General features: G+C 40.7%; 1 protein-coding gene across 3 annotated transcripts in view; it reads left to right on the top strand.

Moving 5' to 3' along the window:
* LOC118789884 (sorbin and SH3 domain-containing protein 1) overlaps nucleotides 1-20,970 on the top strand; it is a 73,312-nt gene that overhangs the window by 41,495 nt on the left and 10,847 nt on the right. For all 3 annotated transcript variants that reach the window (XM_036546608.1, XM_036546607.1, XM_036546606.1), the window contains exons 13-18: nucleotides 85-199; nucleotides 3,983-4,063; nucleotides 10,283-10,332; nucleotides 14,318-14,496; nucleotides 16,834-18,234; nucleotides 20,605-20,684. In XM_036546608.1, coding sequence (XP_036402501.1) covers nucleotides 85-199; nucleotides 3,983-4,063; nucleotides 10,283-10,332; nucleotides 14,318-14,496; nucleotides 16,834-18,234; nucleotides 20,605-20,684 — 1,906 coding nt within the window. The remainder of the gene's footprint in view (nucleotides 1-84; nucleotides 200-3,982; nucleotides 4,064-10,282; nucleotides 10,333-14,317; nucleotides 14,497-16,833; nucleotides 18,235-20,604; nucleotides 20,685-20,970) is intronic.

Genomic DNA, 20,970 nt, shown 5'->3' with positions numbered 1-20,970 from the left:
TGCCATGGGAGGTTGCCATGGAGACTGTCCTCAATAGTGATTTGCTCTCCTCCACCCCCCCCCCCCCACCCCCCTTCATTCCAGGAAAGATTGGGAGCCTCCCGACAGGAAGGTAGACACCAGGAGATACCGCGCAGAGCCCAGGAGCATCTTCCAGTATGAACCGGGGAAATCGTCTGTGCTGAGGGTGGAGAGAACGGTAGGGTCGCTGTTCCTGCACTCCCACCTGACCTCGACTCCCACTTCACATGTTGCTCTGACCGTTCATGCATTATTCACAAGGTGTGTTTTTTTCTCTCTCTCTGGCTTTGTCAAGGACTAGGAGAGCTAGCAAACCCATCTGTCTATTCAGTCATTTTTAGGTGTATGAGATTACAAAGGGGTGTGTTCTAAGGTGAGATGGACTTTTTTTCAATCCTCTGTCACCCAGCATTCTCTTTGCAATCGCTTGCTGAATATTTCATAGGTTTCATGCGTTTGTGCCTTTGAACAGAGATTTTACTTGGTTTTAATAAGTTTATTACTTAACTTATTAAAAAAGTACTGTCAAAAAATAAAAATTTGATGTTGTTTCGTGCCGATAGTACAGCAGATACCATTTTGGTATCTTTTGTAGTGAATTGGTGCCCCTGAGCTATGAGTCCTCAGAGCCTTGAGGCTCTTCAGCACCCTGTATTTTGGTAGTTTAACACTTCACTTTGCACTTCTTGTGAGAATCTGGTCCCTACTATAACTGTATGTTTGCACAGAAAACGGTTCTGACTGTGTTCTGTATATCATCAGTTTGTCTATAGAAGACCTAAAATTATTTTACCCATCTTATTGAAAAAGAGACACTATATTTAATAGTGAACATGTGTGAGGGCAAATTCCTACTATTTTAGAAAGAGGAAACTAGAATGTTACTCTTGGCAGAGTGCTCTTTCATCCCATAGATATCAAAGTTCAAATTAATTTCCTCATTTTTTTCATCTTTGTGATAGAACATAAGTACTGTTATGAAAGAAGGGATCTATTTTTACATAATTATGCATTTAATTAAGCCAACAGAGTGGATGTCACAGGTTATATTTTACAGTAGGAGATGATTCATACTCTACTTTGATGAATGACTATATCTCACCTGTGGCTTTATTTCAATACAGTTTTTTCTGAACTATTTCATATTTTATTCATGCAATATCCTGAGTCTATCTGGCAAATACTTGGAACATCAGTACCTGTTTCAATATCACAGCACCCCCCCATTCACAAGCATGCAATTCTTTAAACAGACTGTAAGGGTGTTTCAGAGATCTCTGCAGTCATACCTTTATCAACTTCTCTCTTTTTATCAATTGTGTATTGATTGATGTGTCCTTTTTTGATAACCAACTACTGAAATACGTGTCACTGCAATCACAAACACCTCAGTCTCTTCACCACCACAAAAAGGCTGATAGCGACTGGGTTTCTAAACACTGATTAGCAAGTGGGTCAAACAATTACTGTCCAGCTTTTTCCTTTCCTTGTCTTGCAAGTTGAAAGGGAAAAACAATGAAAATAAGACTAAAAATGAGAAACGGAGAAAGAAATGGAAGGAGGAATAGTAATAATAGAGGAGTAATAATATATAATTGGTGTATAAGTGTCTCCATTCCTCTTACTTCTCTGTCTGCCAGTGAAGCCCACAGGGCTGCCCATGACGATGTGACCTGCAGAGACTGCAGATTCAGCTCAGTCCAGCTCTCACTGCTCCACATCCACATAAAAAAGTGAAAGGTCTAATTGTTTTTACATGCTATCTAACTGATACATCGCATTCCATTTGCAGATCCTCCCAAGATGATTTGGTTCCAAAAAGCAGTGTATTCTTCAGAGTGTTATTACAAATGAATGGACACAAATGATTTTTTAAACAAAAACCTCAAGCTTATTTTTTTGTTTAATTTAGAAATGCCCTTAGATAAACTCTTCAAACATGAAACAAAATGTAGTTGAATGTACACTGTTTCATAACCAATAATAAAAATACTAACATGACTCAACATGATTATCACAGATTAAATTCCTGACTCTGAATTGGCTACAATGTTGTGGTGCAGTTAATGTCCTTAACTTAGTAGTATATTATAATAGCTTAGTTTCATAGTAATTTTAGCCAGTTTAATTGCTTTTGAGTGTGTTTGATGTAGTCTACAAACTATGATGCAGTCACTATCTTGTCCAGTGAAACAAGTACCGGCTCAGTCATAGGTACCCTCCCAGTTAACACTGGTTTCCTGTGTCCTTCATTCTTCATGATGCTGTCCCTGTCTTTTGGATGGTACGCCCAATTACTCAGCTGAATCTCAGTGGTTGGTTTTAAGAAGGCTATGTTAAGTCTAAAGAGAAGCAGCACTTGGCATTGGCAGAGAGCATATTTCAGCCATGTCAGTTGGTATCTAGGGACTTAGCTAAACTGCACAGGTTTAGCTAAGTCCCTGTGCATCTTCATATTATTTTAGACTATTACACGCTACAGGTGAACCCAAAATATTTCCTTCAGACAGATGACTTTATTCTTACAGGCAGAATATTTAAATAGCGTTAGTATTGGAACACTTCTGTCCCAGTGTTTTTGATCACTATATATTAGTAATTCTTATGAATGGAGTGCACAGGACTTTAAATGTGTGTCTGTTATATTTTCTTGTGCAAATGTTGTTGATCATGTTTTGTAGATGACTTAAGACTATCATTACTCACACCCCAAAAACAAAAGAAATACAGAATTTCAAAAATGAGAAGCAGAAAATGATGCTTGTCTCTTCCTTTTATTATCTTCAATTTTCTGCCCAGTCTCCCCCTTTATTTTCTTACTATAGTTTCTGTCCTTGGATTTATGGTCCCTTTTTCAGTTCCATCTTGGTTTTAGTAGAGATCCTTGTAGACTGGTGCTCAGGATGTCTTGCTCCCAGCAGCCTTCACAGTGTTAGCTGAAATCACCCTGCAGTGCATACATTTAATACTGCATACATTATGCAGACTCTTTCAAGCTGCTGGCAGTTGCTCTGTTTCCACGGAGTTCCGCATTCTGCTGTACAATACTAAAAGGTTGTCAGTTTGTGGGCATTACTAGCAGATCATGTCACCGTGATCATAAGTATGACACTGTAATATTAGTATCTGGGTCTTGCAAGGTAAATCACAGAGATTTACCTCTTTTGGTTTAGGTAAGAAATACTAAATTTAAAATAGTTTTACAATACAAAGTTTTACAAGTTTTACAATCAAGCCATGTATGCATGACATACATCTTAAATTCAGAAATATATAGCATAGTTGTACACATGTTGTCTAAATGTTTCAGTTATGTCATTCAGTTGGACCTTTTATCCCTGTGAGGTATTTTTAACATTGAACGTTGTGTGAACTGCAAATATTGGTATGTCTCTCAATTCACAAGACAGTGTCAAAATTATACCTGAGGGAAGAAAGTCATTAAAATGAGTCTTTTTCCTGGATGTTCAAAAGGAAGTTTTAGAGTTTTAGAGTTTGTTTTCCATTCAGTATAATCATAAAATATAAGGGAAATATGATGCAGTACGTAGTGTTATGCCTTATTTGTCACTGAGGTGTACAGCAAAAATTCTGTTTTTCCCCCTTCCAAAGACAGTAAAGTACATTAAATTTATCTCAGACATGTCAAAAACAGATAAACATGAAGTGGAATTTAACTAGCAATGACATATTTAGTTCTAAGCACGTCAGTTCTGCAGCTGTGATTTTCTTCATGATGAAATACTCTTCTGAACAAAAATGTAGCTGTGGCTTTTGTTAAGTTTTTGTTTTCTTGAAATATTTAATGAATCACAGTGAAAGTCTAAATGATTTCCTCCATTTAATTTTGCTGCAGGGCATGCCAGTGAATCCATGAGTGCGTGATTTGTCTTTATATGCTGTGCTCAACTATCTTCTCTCTCTCTTTGTCATCCTTTTCCTTGTTGCCATACCCTTGTAGACACAGGATAGTCCAGAAGATATAGATTTAGAGAATGAACCTTGGTATAAATTCTTTTCAGAGATGGAGTTTGGAAAACGGGTAAGTCTTGGAGCTGACCTCTTAATTTTAAATCTGGACATGGCAATGTATTAAAATGCTGCATGCTATAATATACTGTCCAGAGCCCTAAGACCCTCACTAACTGTCTGTATGGGACCAATTCCCCTCCATATATGACCCCTTGAGACAGGTCCCAGACTCAAATTCATAATCATGTCCTCATCCTTAACTTCATTCCTTTTGCTGTCCTGTGTATATGAAGAGTCCAGTAGCAGATCCATCCTGATCTGCTTCTTAGTAGAATGAGACAAAATGGCTCTCCGTGACCGTTAGCTACATTTTTGAAACTTTATTATTGTCTTTTTAAACAATTTTAAAATGCACTGATTGTTTAAAAACATTATTACCTGAACTCTTCATTTATATATAAGGGAATATACTCTTATATGCCTCTGTGTATATGTACTCTTGTTGTCTGTCTACATGCGCTGTTTGTATGTGTATGTGTATGTGTATATGTGTGTGTGTGCATGTGTGTGTGTGTGTGTGTGTGTGTGTGTGTGTGTGTGTGTGTGTGTGTGTGTGTGTTTATGTGTGTATGTACCTGAAGTTGCAGCCAGTCGTACTCAACACTGTGCATCTTCATATGCTGTTTGGTTTACAGTTAATTATAATCTGGAAAATGAAGTGGAACTTGAGCATCATAAAATAACTTTGTGTTCATAAGCCACAAACCAGATTTAATTCTGAGATTGATTGGAAACTAAGCAAAGCTGGATTCTTTCATGATCATTTTTTGTGTGATTACTGAAAACAGTTCCTTAGTCACTGCTGATAATTTTGTATTTCTTCAGAGTTTAGCCTGACACCATACTGCACATGTACATATTATCAGTGCAGTTGTGACAGTTTAGAGGTATTAGTGACGCACAGCTGTTAGAGTCGGCTGTGTTGTAACTGAGTGAGACCGTAAAGCCAAGGTGGCAGCCGTGGCTGTCAAAACAATTTCATATGTGCCCTGCGGGGGTGACCAAAGTGGCAGTGGTAGATTTTAATATTCCACTCTGTCACAGAGACAGGTTAGCTTAAGTATACATCTTTTTGTATCAATCAAATGGGTAAGAGCTAAACTGCAAGACAGTGTAATGGCCATGGTTTTCAAATCTATGGATGAGAGCATGATGGTCTGTCCTACCAAAGACAGTGCTTAGGTCGAAAGGTACAAGTACGAAGACAAAATTGCAGTCAGATGATATAAGTAAGGCTAGGAGTTTTTCTTGACCATGTGACCCGCAAGGGTTCCAGCTTGTATATCTCTCATTACCCACCAGGCATTCCTGTAGGTACTCCAGTCTCCAAATCAGCACGGGCACGTGACTAATTATGCAATTAGTGGTTAATTAGGAACAGTTCATTGGTGCAAATCATTGAGTTTCAGTCATGGGTAAGGGAAGAGCTGCTGACATATGGCCGCACAAAGTGAAGCTCTTGAGTAAGAGAGTGCAACAATATCTGCCTGCTGTCAGTCAGGTTGTCTGCATACCAATGGATGTAATGTATTTTGCACAACTTGGAATATATTATTAAACCACATGTAAAGAGAGCGGTAGCCATTTAATATCACAAAAACACAAAAAACTCAAAGACACAGATTGTCATGGGTGTGGGGAATCTGTCAAAAATCTGAATTTGTCAAAAAATGCAGGGGAAAAGACAGTGTAGAATGGTACGATGCCATTCATGATTTGACGGGTGTATTTGACTGACCAAATATTCACCTTGACAAAGTGGATCATTCAAAATTACTTGTATTTTTAAACAAGCCTGCAGTAAGTAGTAGGGCAATTCAGTCAGGCAGTCAAATTCGCAAGGTGTATCCACCATGGGCTGCTGACTTGAATAAAATCACAGTCAAAGATCTCATCAAAACATTTGACAGTGTATCGGTTGACACAGGAATGGCCAAACACTTTGTTTTGCATATTTAGTTTGTTTTGCAAGGACAGTCATTTGTGACAGATCTGAGAGTTATTCTGTCTCAAGCAAAGATAAGTCTCATCTCTGATTTACTCCTCAGAGTCAGATGGCATCATGGAATGTTTGAATGAATTTGAAGTCAATTTTGTGACAGCATTTGTGTCAAATTTGGCTTCAGTCTGTCACTGGGTGAGTTTTGCCCTCAGACTGACATAGGGGCAAATCTGGCTTTAGTTTGTCATTGGGGTGAATTTGGACTCAATTGATATGTGCCTAGTAAAGTAAACATGTTGGGAATTAGTTTACGAGGGGTGCCCTGGGAGTATTTAGCTGCAAAGATGTAAATAGGCACTGACTCATACTTTTGGTATTAATTTACATTATATTAATACATTAATAGATGTAAATGTAAATTTAACCAGTACACCTGGAAGAAAAATATATGTGTGTGGGGCATAAGATGTCTGAGTGTACACGTATAGTATGTACTGTATGCGTGCTGAGAGGAACACAGCACTGGCATCACATTCATCATAACATATGCGGAAAAGGGAGAAAGTGGGAAAGCAGACCGCTGTTTGCTCAGGACAAACTGAAACCAAAAACAAAGATTTTAAAAACCTGCTCTAAAGCACTGAGAGAAATAGGTGTTAGAAAGGACAAACAGTGCTTTCACATTGAGCAGCCCTATAAAACCACCAGATGCCAACTGTGGATTACTTCAGTAACAGTAACATCACTTCTGATACTTTGCATCACTACTAGAGGTAATTTTGCCCAATTATTATGAAGCAGTCAGTGTTAACAAATATAAAATACTTATTTCCACCTATAGGGATGGGTAAAGGATTTCTGTTCTAGTCTATATTGCTGCATTGCTCTTTTTGCTGCTGTAGTCATAAATAAACAGAATGCATAGATGGAAATACGGAAAACCATAAGGAAAGGTGATAGAACTGTATGGCACTGCTGTCACTTAATTACATAAAAAAGCCAAACAAAAGGGAGTCACTTATGACCGCAAAGGCTCCCTTTATAGTAGTACAGTCATGATTCCATCAAATCTATTTATGAATCGGAAAAAAGGCGCACACACCAGCACTATGACCTGTCATGTAGGCTTATTTATATATCAGCAAAGCACTAAATTGTCTGTGGCATCCCCAGCACCTGTTTGGATACATGTGTGGGATGGGGGGGGGGAACAGCCAACAAACAGAATTTTTCTGGAAAGCAGCTATGCAGCCCCGCCCCCCACCCCCCATTCCGTTGACACCCTGGGCTGCATCAGTTTACACCGAGCAATCAGCGCTGTCTGAGGAATGTGTAAACGGCTTCTTTAGGGCTGCCTGGTTGGTCCTTTCGCACTTTCAAGCTGTTCTGGATCACTAAGAATCTTTCATTCCACAGCCCCTCTTTGGCACTTTTAGAGATAGGAAACCTCCTACATGTGGTCCACGCTGGTTCTCCCATATCATGGTGGTCCTTTTTAAGAGGACTTCCTTGATGCACATTATCATGATCTGTCACTGAGGTATTTCTTCCCCTGACATTGTACCGCTTTCTTGATGACTGTACATGTGTTTCTCTCTGTAATTGAGGCTTTATTTGCTTTCTTTTGACCTGCTATATTTGGAAACAATGAACTGATGACAGCTGGTAAAATAGGGCACTCAGTGGGAATGTGCAACGCTTTTTGCCAATATGTATGCATTTTTCATAAACTCCATATTATCTGCTGTTTTTTACACTTTTTCACTGGCAGATCATTTCCATAGCAAAACTGTGAATTTTGAAATTTGCAGGATACTTTTCATATTATGATTTAAGTTAAAAAGTGGTTTTCAAGGTACTGGCCAAGTTACATTTATCAAAAGCACATTTAAGCAATGCTTTTAGGGAAGTTTGAAATGAGTGTTTTTACCTCAGCTGATATGGATACTGGAGTTTGAATGTAGCAGCTGGGTGATGATGGGACAGATGTGTGGGAACCTGTCAGAAAGAGCAGAACTCTGTATCACACACCTTCGACTATTTGGCACAGGCTCATGAGGTTTTGGGGAATCACATTTCAGAAGAAGGAGGATAAAACCCTATTTCACCCAACTTGTCTAGCAATTTTGAATAGGAAACTCTCCAATTGCCAGTAGTGCACCTCATATAGAATAATGTTTGTTGTACACAGATATCTTCGTGGAAAGCTGGCTTTGTCACAGTATTCACAAGAAATAAGTGTTAATCAAGAGATAATTTCTGTTAATGAAGTGCTATTTATGAGTCGCTGCTGATTTCCTTGATTTCTTTTTAGTTGATTGGTTTATTTCCAAATTTTACATAACATCCATACCACTGTGCTTGTTGGATCACATCCTGACAGCAGCTTTTAAGAGGCAAAATGAGTTGGAAATATAACTGTTTTCATTTCCTATATGGACATGCCAGATGAATAGTGTTTTTTTTTTTTTTAACAGAAGACTTCCTCTGCTTCCAGTTGATATGAATACTAAGAAGTGAGGATGCCACTTACAAGTCAAGTCGCTGACACTATATGTGGCTATTTTTTCTAGCCAGTTCAGTAATTAAATTTGTGGTTCCATTCCTTACGCCACTTGTGGGAGAAACAAACAGACAATTTAGACACAATTGGTAGCTATTGGTTGAGTCTCAGTAAACATTTCAGTGTTGTTATACACTTGTAGTATTTTAGTTTAAATGCTTTATCTCTTTTCTTGTGTTGTGCTGTACTAGACACAAATTATCTTCTCCTAGGGACACAGTATGTTGCCTGTTCATCTCTGTTTGGAAAGATAGCACCAAGGAGGCTGTGCTTAATGTTCACTGTCAGAATATGGTCAGCTCACTGCAGGAAGTATACATTGGCTCTAATCTTTCCCAACAGATAAATGTTCTTCTGGATTTTTACAACTGTTTCCTGTTTTTTTTTCCCTCTCTGTGAGTACTATTGTTTCTTACCAAGCAGGCATCACTTTGGCATACCATTCTAGTCCTTGACAAAGAGCAGTTGAGGATCAGACAAAAACAGGACAGAGACAAGGAGACCTTAGTAAGATGGAATGCCGTGGACATATTCATGTGCTGTGAGTTGTTCTTGAGGGGAATGGAGTGTGGAACATTGAGCTGTATAAATAGATTATCCACAAACCTGCCAGACAAATTCCTGTCTTATAAAGACAGGCATTCATTTTCAAAGGTTATTAATGATCTTCCTTTCCCTAGCAACCCCTTGACAAAGGTCTGCTGGGATAAAGGGGACATGCAGTCAGTTTGTCGGCTCCTGTTTCGGGAGAGGGGAGGGTGAGGGGCACACTGTGTGACTATCAAAGGGATTGCGCAATGTTATTTCCAAATATTCATAGACCGCTTGTCATGCGTGTTATTTTTACTCCCTGTGACGTCTGCATGAAGAAAACTGACAGAAACAGTGCCTAAAATTAGCTGCTGCTGAACTTTTATGAACACTGAAACGCTGTGCTGCCCAGGCAAATGGCTTGCCGTGTGCTAAACAAATTGCTCCTGCTTCAGAGTAACATCTGCTTTCACAATAAAATCTCCAAAAATGCGGCAGCTCACACCGCCCTTCTCCATCCAGCTCTATGCCAGGACTTTTACAAGCTCATTTCTTAGACACTTCACAGGAAACTACTGTGTGTGTGTGTGTGTGTGTGTGTGTGTATGTGCTCATATGTGGATGAGGGAGAGGATATGAGTGTATATTTTAGCATGTGAATGTGTGTAAGCATGTGTGAGTGAGAGAGAATGTGGGTGTGCATGCGTGAGAGATGAGTATGCGTATGAGCGTGTGTGTGCGTGTGTGTGTGTGTGTGCATGCGTGTGTGTGTGTGTGTGTGTGTGTGTGTAATATGGCCTGCTCTTTCCACCAGCTGGCTAACTGATCTGCGGTCTGGTCCAGTGGTAATGAGACTGACTCACTCCCAGACAAAAGAATGGGCCACTGTGAAAGCTTCGGACCCATTGGCTGAGGCGCCTTCAGTCCCCTCCCCTTCTGAGTGCCCCTCTCAGACCCCCCGCCCTCCCCTCACCGCTGCTTGTTTTCTACAGCTCGCATGCGAGCCAAAACACACGTTTATTCCTCCATGTAAAGCCTTGTCCAGAGCACAGAATCCGGGGCTTTTTGGAGCGCAGCAAGAGGACAGACGGACGAGAGAAGCTAACGCCCTGACTGATGCTCCTGTTTCTTTTCTTTGTGGAATAGATCCTCCGGTGGATTTATCAATGACTTCTTTGTTTGGTTTATTGCAGAGTGCCCCCTCTTTCAGCCCTCTGGAAACACCCACCGACCTCAAGCAATAGTAAGTCCACCCGTTTTTATTGGAAAGGTATTTTTTTAATTCTGTCTGGCTGTGTTTTGATTTCCTTCTCTGTTGCGTCCTCCACATTTGGGCCATGTGTTTTTATACTGACAGCGGATTCCAGCTTTAATGGGAACACCCTGAAGTGATTTCCCCCTGATGGGGTGCTCCTGCTTCCTGACTGCTGCTCTGTTATACGACGCATAGCGGCTAGCACAGCCTGTGCTCTGTATGTGGAAAGGAGGAGGGTACTCTGTGTGTTGATTTATTTAAAGCAGAAGCAAACAGCCCAAAATAAAACCTGGAAATGTTTTGTGAGGAGATAAGGGATTGTCCCCCGCCTCCTCGCTTGCTGCTTGCGCTCTTTTCAGAGCGAGAGGGGCAACGTACCAGTGTCTCCCATATGGAGGTGATAAAGGAAACCCCTCTTTTTTCAGAATGTGAGCCTGTAATGGTGATAGGTGGATCTTTGTTCAAAACTTGTACCATGAGTGAGTAATGGGCAGCTTTGATCTCTTTGTTTGCGTCATGCTCAATTTATTTGGTCTATTTTTGTTTCTCAGAAGGAATGTTTGGAATTTAGAGACAGCCATTGCAGCTACTTTAGTGGCTAAAAACTTTCAGCATCTCCACACATCTGTAGGGTTTTAGCTGTGAATCTTCCCCATCTGTTTTAAGCCAGTGCCTGTTTTCTGACTTCAACTATGTTCTCCCTAATTGTTTTAGCTGTACACTACTCATAGGTCTGTATTAAAAACAAAACATCCATCAATTGGTATTTGGCATAGCATTCTGCACTGTGACAGAAGCTTAAAACCAAAATCATGCTCTTGTTAATTAGAGTGCCTCTGTTTCATTGACAAGTGTAAATGGATCATAACTAATGTTTGGAATGTGAATGTGGCACCTCATTACAGGGCTTCATTAACAATCCTTTCCCTCTAGTTTCTAACAAACGTGAATGGATTCACATGTCGCTGAAACTGAGCCAGTCTCAGAGGACTGCCTCATGGTTTCTTGTTTAAAGCTAATTCTGAGTGCTGTGTTATTGGAGTGGGCTGAGTAACTTGTGTAATCTTTCTGTCATTAAAAATGTTCTGTTATCATATATATATATATATATATATATATATATGTATATATATAATTTATACTATATTCCTGGGAAAATTTGTGGTGTCATCGTTTTTTTGTGAGAAGAAATTGGTAAATTCATTAAATCTACCGTTTTTCCATGTTGGAGACAGCTTTGGTCCCTTTCAAAGTTCTCCGTGGCACAGGGGCTTGTACTGTGCTGTTATTGATAAACACGGTGATTTGCTCATTGCATGTTGCCAGATGTGACATCAGACACTCATATCATGACTCTTACGGTACAGGAAAATCGCACAAACCGGATTACTTGTACACATATCTTCATTATTATCGGTAGTAGTAGTTGCAGTAGTCGTAGCAGCAGTCAGTTTCCTGTGTGTGCTGTAATTTTGTTACATGTATTAGTCTTACAGAGATTTTATTAATTAGAATGACAATCAAGCGCAGTGGTGGCACATGATTATGAAACAGGAAACCTTGTAATGTTTTGGGTTTTTTCCCTTGAGGCTGGCAGTATGATTGCCCCATTTGTGAATAAGGACAGTGCGTCATGTTTGAACAAGCTGTCCTGAAACAAAATTTGTCACTTCATTATCGTCATTTGAGTAGATGCTGTTATTCAGAGCAGCTTACATAGGTTACAATTTTTACATGTTATCCATTTATACAGCTAGATGTTTACTGAGGCACTTGTGGGTTAAGTATAAGTATGAGTGCAGCAGTGCCCCAGCAGGGAATTGAACTAGCAACCTTTCAGTTAGAAAGCCCTGCTCCTTACCATGATGCTGCACTGCTGCTCCTTCAGTTACTAACAGCTGTGTACTCACTTAATGATTTGTTTGTAGTAATATGGTCAGGATCATTGATTTTAGAGAGCTGTACTATTTTTCAGCCTTTCACAAAGACACCAAAAAAACACACCTGAACCCCTGTGAAAATGAAGATTGTTTTGCCAAGTTTTGCAATCTGTTGGATTTAATGTCAACCAAGTAAGCATCCCCCAACAGACAGCTGAAATGCAGATTTTTCATGTTAAATCCAGTGTATTTGCCTTTCTAATTAGCATCCTGTTCACACAGTTGTAACAGTTTTCCACTGGCTTTTCCTTTAGAAAGGTGTAGTGCTGTATCAGTGAAAGTGAGTGAATTTTTCTCATTCATCTGCTGAAGGAAGCCATGCTGTGATGACTGTCACTTTATCTGACTCTTCTACAGGCCAGTTACGTGACCTTGTTGTGGAACTAAGCACAGTGGAGTCACTTTAAAATGCCTTTCTGGTCAGCAGTAGAATGAAGCTTTGCTTCTAAGGAGGTGTTCTTCTCCTGCTGCTTCAGCTCAGAGAAATGGGAATACATTTTGTCAGGGATTACCAAAAAATAGTCAACAAACAAAAACAGTTGTTTAATTCATGTGTAGCACCTTAAGCTTAGTTGTTAAAGGATATGAATGCCTATTTTTTTTGTTTGTAATGCCAGACATTGCTGCAAGCAATTACTGTCATTTTGTTTTAGTGTCCTAAATTCCACTGTAAAATGTAGTGCATCACCAGTATGCACCTATTCTGGGTTTGTCCTAAGTGTGTCATGTACAGTATGTATAATGTATGTGTTATGTGTCAACCAACACCTTCAAGCCTCAGGGTTCTCTAAGGTTCTTAGGATATAGAAACCTTATGTGTACAGTTTTTTTTAAGGAAGAATATATCCGTTAAGAATTCCTTTAAATGTGTCAATTAGCCAAGGTTCCTCAGTTATTCCATTATTTTGGCTTGTATGTATTCTTTTATTATTCTTGTTTGAGGAAGGTGTGCTATAAGTATGTATAAATGTGTTGGTATTGCGGAGTACAGCCGTATTGTATTTCGGGAAACTTTGGTCCAGCTGTGACCTCATTGGCAAATACATATGAAGAAAAACAATAACAACACAAAGGCTATTACAGGTACATAACATTGGCAGTACCATGTGGGAATGTTCAACAGTATTTTTAGAACACTGGCATGCTGGCCTCCATGGAATGTGCAGATATGAGTTCTAGTTGCGGGTGTCATTTTATTGGTGTTTATTCATTTGTGCCATGCGTGCTTTGTGCAAGCAGCTCCATTTTTTTTTCCAAGAAGAATCTGGCAGGTATAGTTTTTTATGACAGATTTTAAAAGGCACTTACAGCATCAGTGTCAGTATGTCTGCAATATCAAATTTCAGCACAAATTGACTGAACTTCAACATGTACTTTTCTACAGTATAAATACTCGTCATGTGTGCACTCTCCTAATCACCACCTCTCAAGTAACCTCCATTCCAGCTTTTAGTCTGTGGCACACTCGAGCTGACACTTAAGTCCACCGGAGATTTTCCAAAAAGTGCAGTGCAGTAGTCACTCCTTTTATCTAAAAAAACACTGTGTAATCTGATACCTGGACAGATGTCACATAGCACACCGCTTTGTCTGGTGGTTAGGTTTACCTATAATCAGTCTGATGGTGAGGCTAACCCCGATAATCAGGCATAAAAAAAAACCCTCAGCATCTTTATGTGACAGAAATTTTTTGCAAGAATTTGATCTTGTCTTTATAAGCAGTGGAGCTTATCATGTTTATTCTGGTCTACATTAATAATGGAGTTTGTTCTCTATTTAAGCAACATTTGAGTGTCACTGTTAAAAGGTCTGTTTATGTGATCTTTTTTGTCTTTAGAAGCAAATTTATGGTGATTGTTATTATCTATACATGCAAAAGATTATTATTGTCTATATAAGTGAGTTTGTTCGTGTTTTTATCTCTATAAGCAACAGTTTGCCTTGATTGTTTATTTTTAGTGTATGTACAGGAATGTTCATCCTTGTTGACCCTATATGATTAACAATTTGCTGTGATTTTTGTCTGCCTCCAGTTCTTCATGTGAACCCAACCACAGTGAGGTGGTGAAGGATGGCGAAACGGCCGCCAGCGAGCCAGCAGCCGCTGACAGCGACCGCCACATTTACAAAAGCGTCCTGGAAGGCGGTGACATTCCCCTGCAGGGGCTCAGGGCTCTGAACAAGCGCCATCCAAGCTCGTCTTCCTCTAAAGGTGAGAGCGATGAGCAGATGTGCCAGATCAGCACTGCTGTGTGAGACAGAAATATCAGCGCTATATCCTCTCAACGGTTCAGATTTGTGGGGTTGACAAGCCTGCAAAGGTCCACGTCCTGTCTTTTTAACATCTCTGTTCTGTGTCATTGATCCATTTTTTTTTTGTTTTATGTTATTTCAACCAAAGTCATTTGTCTTTGTGTTTCAGTTTTCAATTTTGATATTTACTCTCTGATATACAAGCCATGTGACAAGCCAGAAACGTTACATGGCACTAAGTGATGGTGAATGTGTTATACTTTTGGATATTACTTGTTTTTTGTTTTGTTTTTAAATCTATTGTGTGTTGGTACTGGAAATTGAATTGTAAATGTTGGAAGATTTCAGACACTGAAAAGGTTTTTTTTTTAACTGAAATGGGACAATTCAAGGAAAACAAACAAACCAAAAAAAAACAGCAATTGGCTAGGTCTTATGGTCATGTCAGTATTCCACTGTATTTGGGCCCCCACCTCCAAAGCTACATATGTTCACATGGTCTGTGTATGGTCACATGGTCCATCACTTGCTGTTCCTGTACTACTAGGGCATACTACTGTGTACAACGCTTAGGAAGGCCTGGGCTCAGATGTGTGTAAACAGAGTGCTTGGAGCTAAGATGTCTTTTTTTCCACCAGCAAGGTGTGGGCTGCAGTCTTAAACGCTGAGGTCACAGCGCAGTGATGTATTTATAAAGGCGGGATCAGAGGGCGCAGTGCGGAGCGCCAGGGATGGAAAGGAAAGGGAAGGACAGGGGGGAGATAAACAGACCAGAGCAGGCAGGAGGAAGTCAGCTGACCTGAGGTCAGAGGATGGAATGCCTAAGGACAAGAACATGAGGAGGGAGTCAGGGGGCACACAGTGTGTCGTATGCTCCATGGTCAACGTGCCAAAGATTCCTACCACAGGCATGCTGTGTGCAGAGGCGGTCAGTGCGCTAATGCAGCTTAAGAAACTTATTACCTAACTACCTATCCTGCTTTAAGGAAGGCCTTAGCTAACTACATATCCTCTTCATGCTGTAAAGAAAACATTATCTACTAATCATTCTCATGCTGTAAGGAAGATGCAGGGTAATCTTCTTCATGCTCTGAAGAATGCATTAGCTAACTCCCTGTCGTCTCAAATTCTAAAGAGGAAATGAACTATATTTCTATCCTTTTCATGCTGTAGGGAAGACATTGACTACTTATCTATCCTGTGTTAAGATAGGTGTCACTTTTCTTTAGTTTTGAAGAATATGTGGTCAGAGAGACAGGTGTTAAAATAAGGACTGCATTGAGATGTGTGCGATAATGTAATGTAATTTGATAATTGTTTGAAATGCTGGTCTTTTTTATGATGAACTCTGCTTTGAGGATGAATTGTTGTTGAAACTTATGCATGTCTTCAGCTGAACTGTTAATATTTGGTAAAGAGTAATGTTCCCATCATTCCAGGGTGGTGAATGACTGGGTGGTAGTGACTAGCTGATAGTGGTAGAGTTAAGCACTGTAAAAACAGAAGTATATACACAGCGGCATGGTGCCCTTCTGTTGAGGGTCAAAGAAGGCATTTTGGGACAGGTGAATGCAGTAGTGAAAACAGCCTAAATTTGAAGTTTGTCAGGGTATTCTCCCCACTCTGTCTTTTTGTGTTGATTATAATTTAGCTGACAATTTATACATACCTACAAACATACATAAATTATAAATATCAGTATAGCTTCTCATAGTTCTAAATAACAGTTAATAGTATTTGGTACATGCATTTGTCATCCTCAAATGCATTCAGATATTGACTTAGAAAATTGACTGTAATCTCTCAACATGTTCTCTACTGTTCATTAAAATGATCATTTAAGCTGTGAAAAGTATTTAAGTGATTCACTTTCTTTTCTTGTCCTCCTCATCTCACATTCTAATAGTGGGAGTTGTTGTATGCATTTGTCCTGAGGAGGAGGATTTTGAGCTCCATCACCAAGAGCAGCAGTTTTTATACATTTGTTTGTTCGTTTGTTTCAGTTTTTTTGGTTTAGAACATGATGCAGCAGTGAAAAGCCTTGCATCTTTCATGCCTTGACTTTGTTGTGTCTTGTGGAACGATTTTATGTGAATAGAGTTGAGTTTGATGTACCCCAATTCCTTTTTGTCCTGGGTCTTCCAACTGTTGACTTACTGTAATGTGTGTGCAATGTTGATGGCTTTATCCAATAATTTTGGATAATTTGTAGGGAGCTGCGTGTGTTAGTATATGTCAACCTGTGATCAATGTCACCTAATATACTGTTTATTCTGTTGTCCTGCATGCTTACCAGTGGACCATAAAGGTGGGAATGGCTACATAATTTCACCTTCTTCCTCTGTAAATAGCCCATCAGTTCTTGCCAGTAGTTCGCTTGGTTACCCGTGTAAGAATAAGAAGCCTTTATCTGCCGCCAAAGCCTGCCTCCCTGAAATCCTGCCCTCCAAGTTCAAACCCAAGCTGCTGCCCTCGAGCGGCGAAGCTCGGGAAGTGAAAGCGGAACCCGCGAGGCGCCCGAAGGCGCACAGCTGTGAGGACCTGCGGGATGGTGGGAGCAGGGGAACGCCCTTGAGCCAGGGAGGGCCAAACCCTGACGCCAAGGCCGAGAGGAGGGCGGGCAGTGCCAACGGCCTGCCGGAGTGCGGCGCCAGCAGCCCCACTTGGAGGACCACGGCGGAGTTCACCGCCATGTACAGGACCATGCACCACATCCGCCGGCCGGGCTCGGAGGGCTCCAGTCCCCGTGGGAGTGTGCGCAGTCTGGCCTCGCTGTTTGAGAGGGAGGGCTGCGGGGGGGTGGAGAAGGGGGAGGGCGAGGAGCCAGGGACTGTCCCCCGGCACGCCGTTTCCTCCCGAGTGACGGAGTTTGAGCAGATCATCCAGCGCTCCTGCTCCATGCCCACGCTGCACAGCGGCCCCGTCCCCGGCCCCGCCCCTTCCTACATGACCTCTGCTGTCTCTGCCGAGTCCTTGCTCATGACAGATCCGCCTGCAAGGGAGGACCCGCCTGTGGTGAAAGAGGACTCGGTGTCCGGGAGTGAGGTGGCAGAGGAGTTGCCGTCGTCGGAGTTCAGCGACAACACGAGGGCTGAGTCTCCCCCAGGGACGGAGACGGAGGTAGACCACAGCTGCTCCCATGCCTCAGCCAATAGCTCTTCCCCCTGCACCACAGCCACGCCTATCCTGCACCACCCCCATCTTCACCACCAACACAAGCCCAGCAAGTGCAAAGGGACCTGCCCAGCTTCCTACACCCGATTCACCACTATCCGCCGCCATGAGAAGCAGCAGGCCCTGGCCCAACGAGACAAGCAGGCCGTGCCAGACAGAAAGAAAGCCTTTCCTGGGAGTCTGTTCCTCATGGGACCAGCACCCTTTCGCTTGAAAAAAACGCTACTCAGTCAACAAGTGAAAAAGACTACGGCTTTTTCAGCCACAAAAGCCACAGCAAGCAGCCTCAAGCTGCCCCTCTCAGAAAACAGCAACTCCTGTGTCTCAGGCGACCCAAAGCCACTTATCCCGCAGCGCATGTCTTCCCTGGAGGTTCTGGAGAGGCTGAGCAATGGGGAGGGTTCCCCGTCATCCCCAGCGCCTGGCTGCCAACGTCTCCTTAACGGCGGCCATGTTGGGTTGGCCCAGGACAGCCTGGACTCCAACAGAAATGTCCTGCATCCGATGGCGCCGCACCACCGAGGTGGCTATTTCCATCCTTTCACAAGTGTCACTCCCCATCTCTGCGGCCACTCATTACTCTCCGGTCTCGTTTTCTTTTGCATCTCCTTTTTTGTCGTCACAAAGCAATGATGCCCGCAGTCTCCATTTCTGTCTGTGTGGTGTTTGCTGGTGCTGCATCTTGCCATGAATTAGTATCGTTTCCTGGCTATGGACGCGTCCACCGGTCATGCCCACGCAAATTTTTAGGACAACAAAATTGTAGCCATCTAAGGGTGTAATGTAAGGAGGGTTACCTGCAAACTTTGGTCATGTGTAAGTGTGTGTACATAGTGTGCATGTTTGTCTATATTTCCTTGTTTGTTGTCGGTCTGACTATTCATACATCTGTGTTGTCGATGTCTTTCATTTTCGTCTGTCAGGTTGTGTTGTTGAAAGAGTGAGGGGTGCGTGCTGCTTTGTGAAAGCTATGTGATTTTCTCTAAAGTTCATCCATGGATGTCTTTGCGTTGTGCGTGAATTTGTACCAGGTTGGACTATGGATAATAACATTAGCTGCTTTGATCTATGTAAAGAGAGTTATATAGCAAGGGGATCTCTTTTGGTGGCACTAATAGTTAACCCAAGTTACCCTGATTCTGAGAATTCTTTGGTTGGATACAGATGGGTTGATTTAATTAACACAGTCACGACTCTACTAGTGGAAAGATCAGGGTCAGGGTGTTCCGTATATGATACATGCTATTTACAGGCAAATCAATACTTGTATAATGCATGTCAGGACAAATCAATTCCAAAGGTCAGTAAATAATCATGAATCATTTTAATGAATGGTATAAATAATTTTGTCATTTCTTCAGTCAGCTATTTTGATGGAAGACTTATTGTGTGTTTCAGCACAGAGCCCTGATAATGTAATGTTTTCAAAGTGATTTCCAAACAGCTAATAAGGGGGTAGTCTCTTCACAGCAATACATGCTCTGTATCTTTGTTAGGCTTCCACAGCATGGACAAGGCTGGGTTATGGATAGTGGTTAGCCAGTGGATCAAAGTTTCATTTAATTTGACTTTCAGACTACCACTAAACAATAGATTTAATTATCATCCACTATCATTTGTGTTCACTGATTTTGATTTGTCAAGTAAATTGGCTTTGATCTTTCATGAAAAAAACAGTTTAGTTATCAGAATGAAAACTTGTCACAAAGAGAATTAACATGAGAATATTTTTGTTATAATTATAACAGTATCCACTATGTTCTGTTAATATAGTGTAATGTTGTGTTTTTTGTTTGTTGGTTTATTGTTGTTTTTTCTTCAGAATTCATTCACATAACTCATTCATAATGACCTCTTTATGGGCTTGCTGTGTGTGTTAATATCTGTACAAATGTGATGTGTATTGAGCATTATATCACCTCTCTGTAGTGTGAGCTAATACCATCACATGGTTATTCTACAATGAAATGCTCTACAGTGATGCCTACTTACAGCATGGTACTATTGCAGTGTGAGCTATTACAGTGCGGGACAATACATGACTACTTGCTGCAGTTGAACAATGTTTAAAATGTAATTTCTAACACCTTTAAAACATCAAGTGAAATATACATCCTGCTCATTGGTGAACCATGTGGTGATTGCTGCCATGATGATCCTGACAAGTGTGCTTCTTGCACTCATGTTTTCTTGTATGTTCCAAATAGTCATAATTATCAAATGCACTCTATGAAGGCACTGAAATACAGCAGAGCTTGACTACAGCAATATTTGCACATCTGTCTTATAGCTTTCCTTGTATTCATCTTCTTATCTATTGAAAAGCATGTGGTCCTGCTCATAGTATGTTTGTATTGAAAGAGGAACACTGCAGGTACAAACTGGAAGTGGTAGCATGTGACGTGGTGAGGTGTCTAACAGCATGTCTCAATTGTTTTACTTTTTTGTTTCTCTTTCAAGCACTCAAGGTGTGTTACCCATGTATCACTTCTTTCAAAACATCTATCCATCTGTGTATCTATATGTATATATGTATATTACCGTACATATATGCGTGTGTATGTGTGTTTTCCTGGCTCCACACTGATATGTACAGGACAATGCTGTATATATGTCATCTGCTTTGTTTTGCTGTGTTGAACAAAGTGCAATCTAACCTCTCCATATATACACCCTTTAATCAAAGCATATCTGATTTTACATGAATGTTGTGATTTGGCGACTGCCTGATTAAAGGATGTTTTATTGGGGCTTATGCAATAATGTGTTGCCTGCATTCGTGTTTGAACAGTGAATTATTAGGTTTAAACACGTCAACATGCTCATGATGAGTATTTAATACACTCTCTTTGTTATGGTTGCAAAGTGCTGATTCTTACTGTTTCCTGAGTAGATTCTGATTCTCCACGCCACTTCGGTGACCACACTGAAAACACAGAGGAAGCTCTCCGGAGGCGGTATGGGGATAAAGAGGTAAGATTTCCACATTCTAACTAAGCTGAAATATCACTCATATTCAGTGTTTCCATACTACACTTTCCCATGTACTCTATATGCAGGTGAGCAAAGAAGTTATTTATGCATTTTAATGAGACTGTAAATACGAACATAGACTGGGATAAATTTTAGATAAACACGTTACTATTTTCATTCTGTTTATCTGTGATATTACAGTTGTTATAATGTTCCTCCTGTTCCTAGTGTATTGCTACCAGTGTATTGCATATAACAGTACGCAAATAACAATATAAAGCTGTAA

Source organism: Megalops cyprinoides, chromosome 15 (genome assembly GCF_013368585.1).
Source record: "Megalops cyprinoides isolate fMegCyp1 chromosome 15, fMegCyp1.pri, whole genome shotgun sequence".
Taxonomy (NCBI): Eukaryota; Metazoa; Chordata; class Actinopteri; order Elopiformes; family Megalopidae; genus Megalops; species Megalops cyprinoides.
Note: the sequence above shows the minus strand (reverse complement) of the source record. Positions and strands in the feature narration are given on the sequence as shown.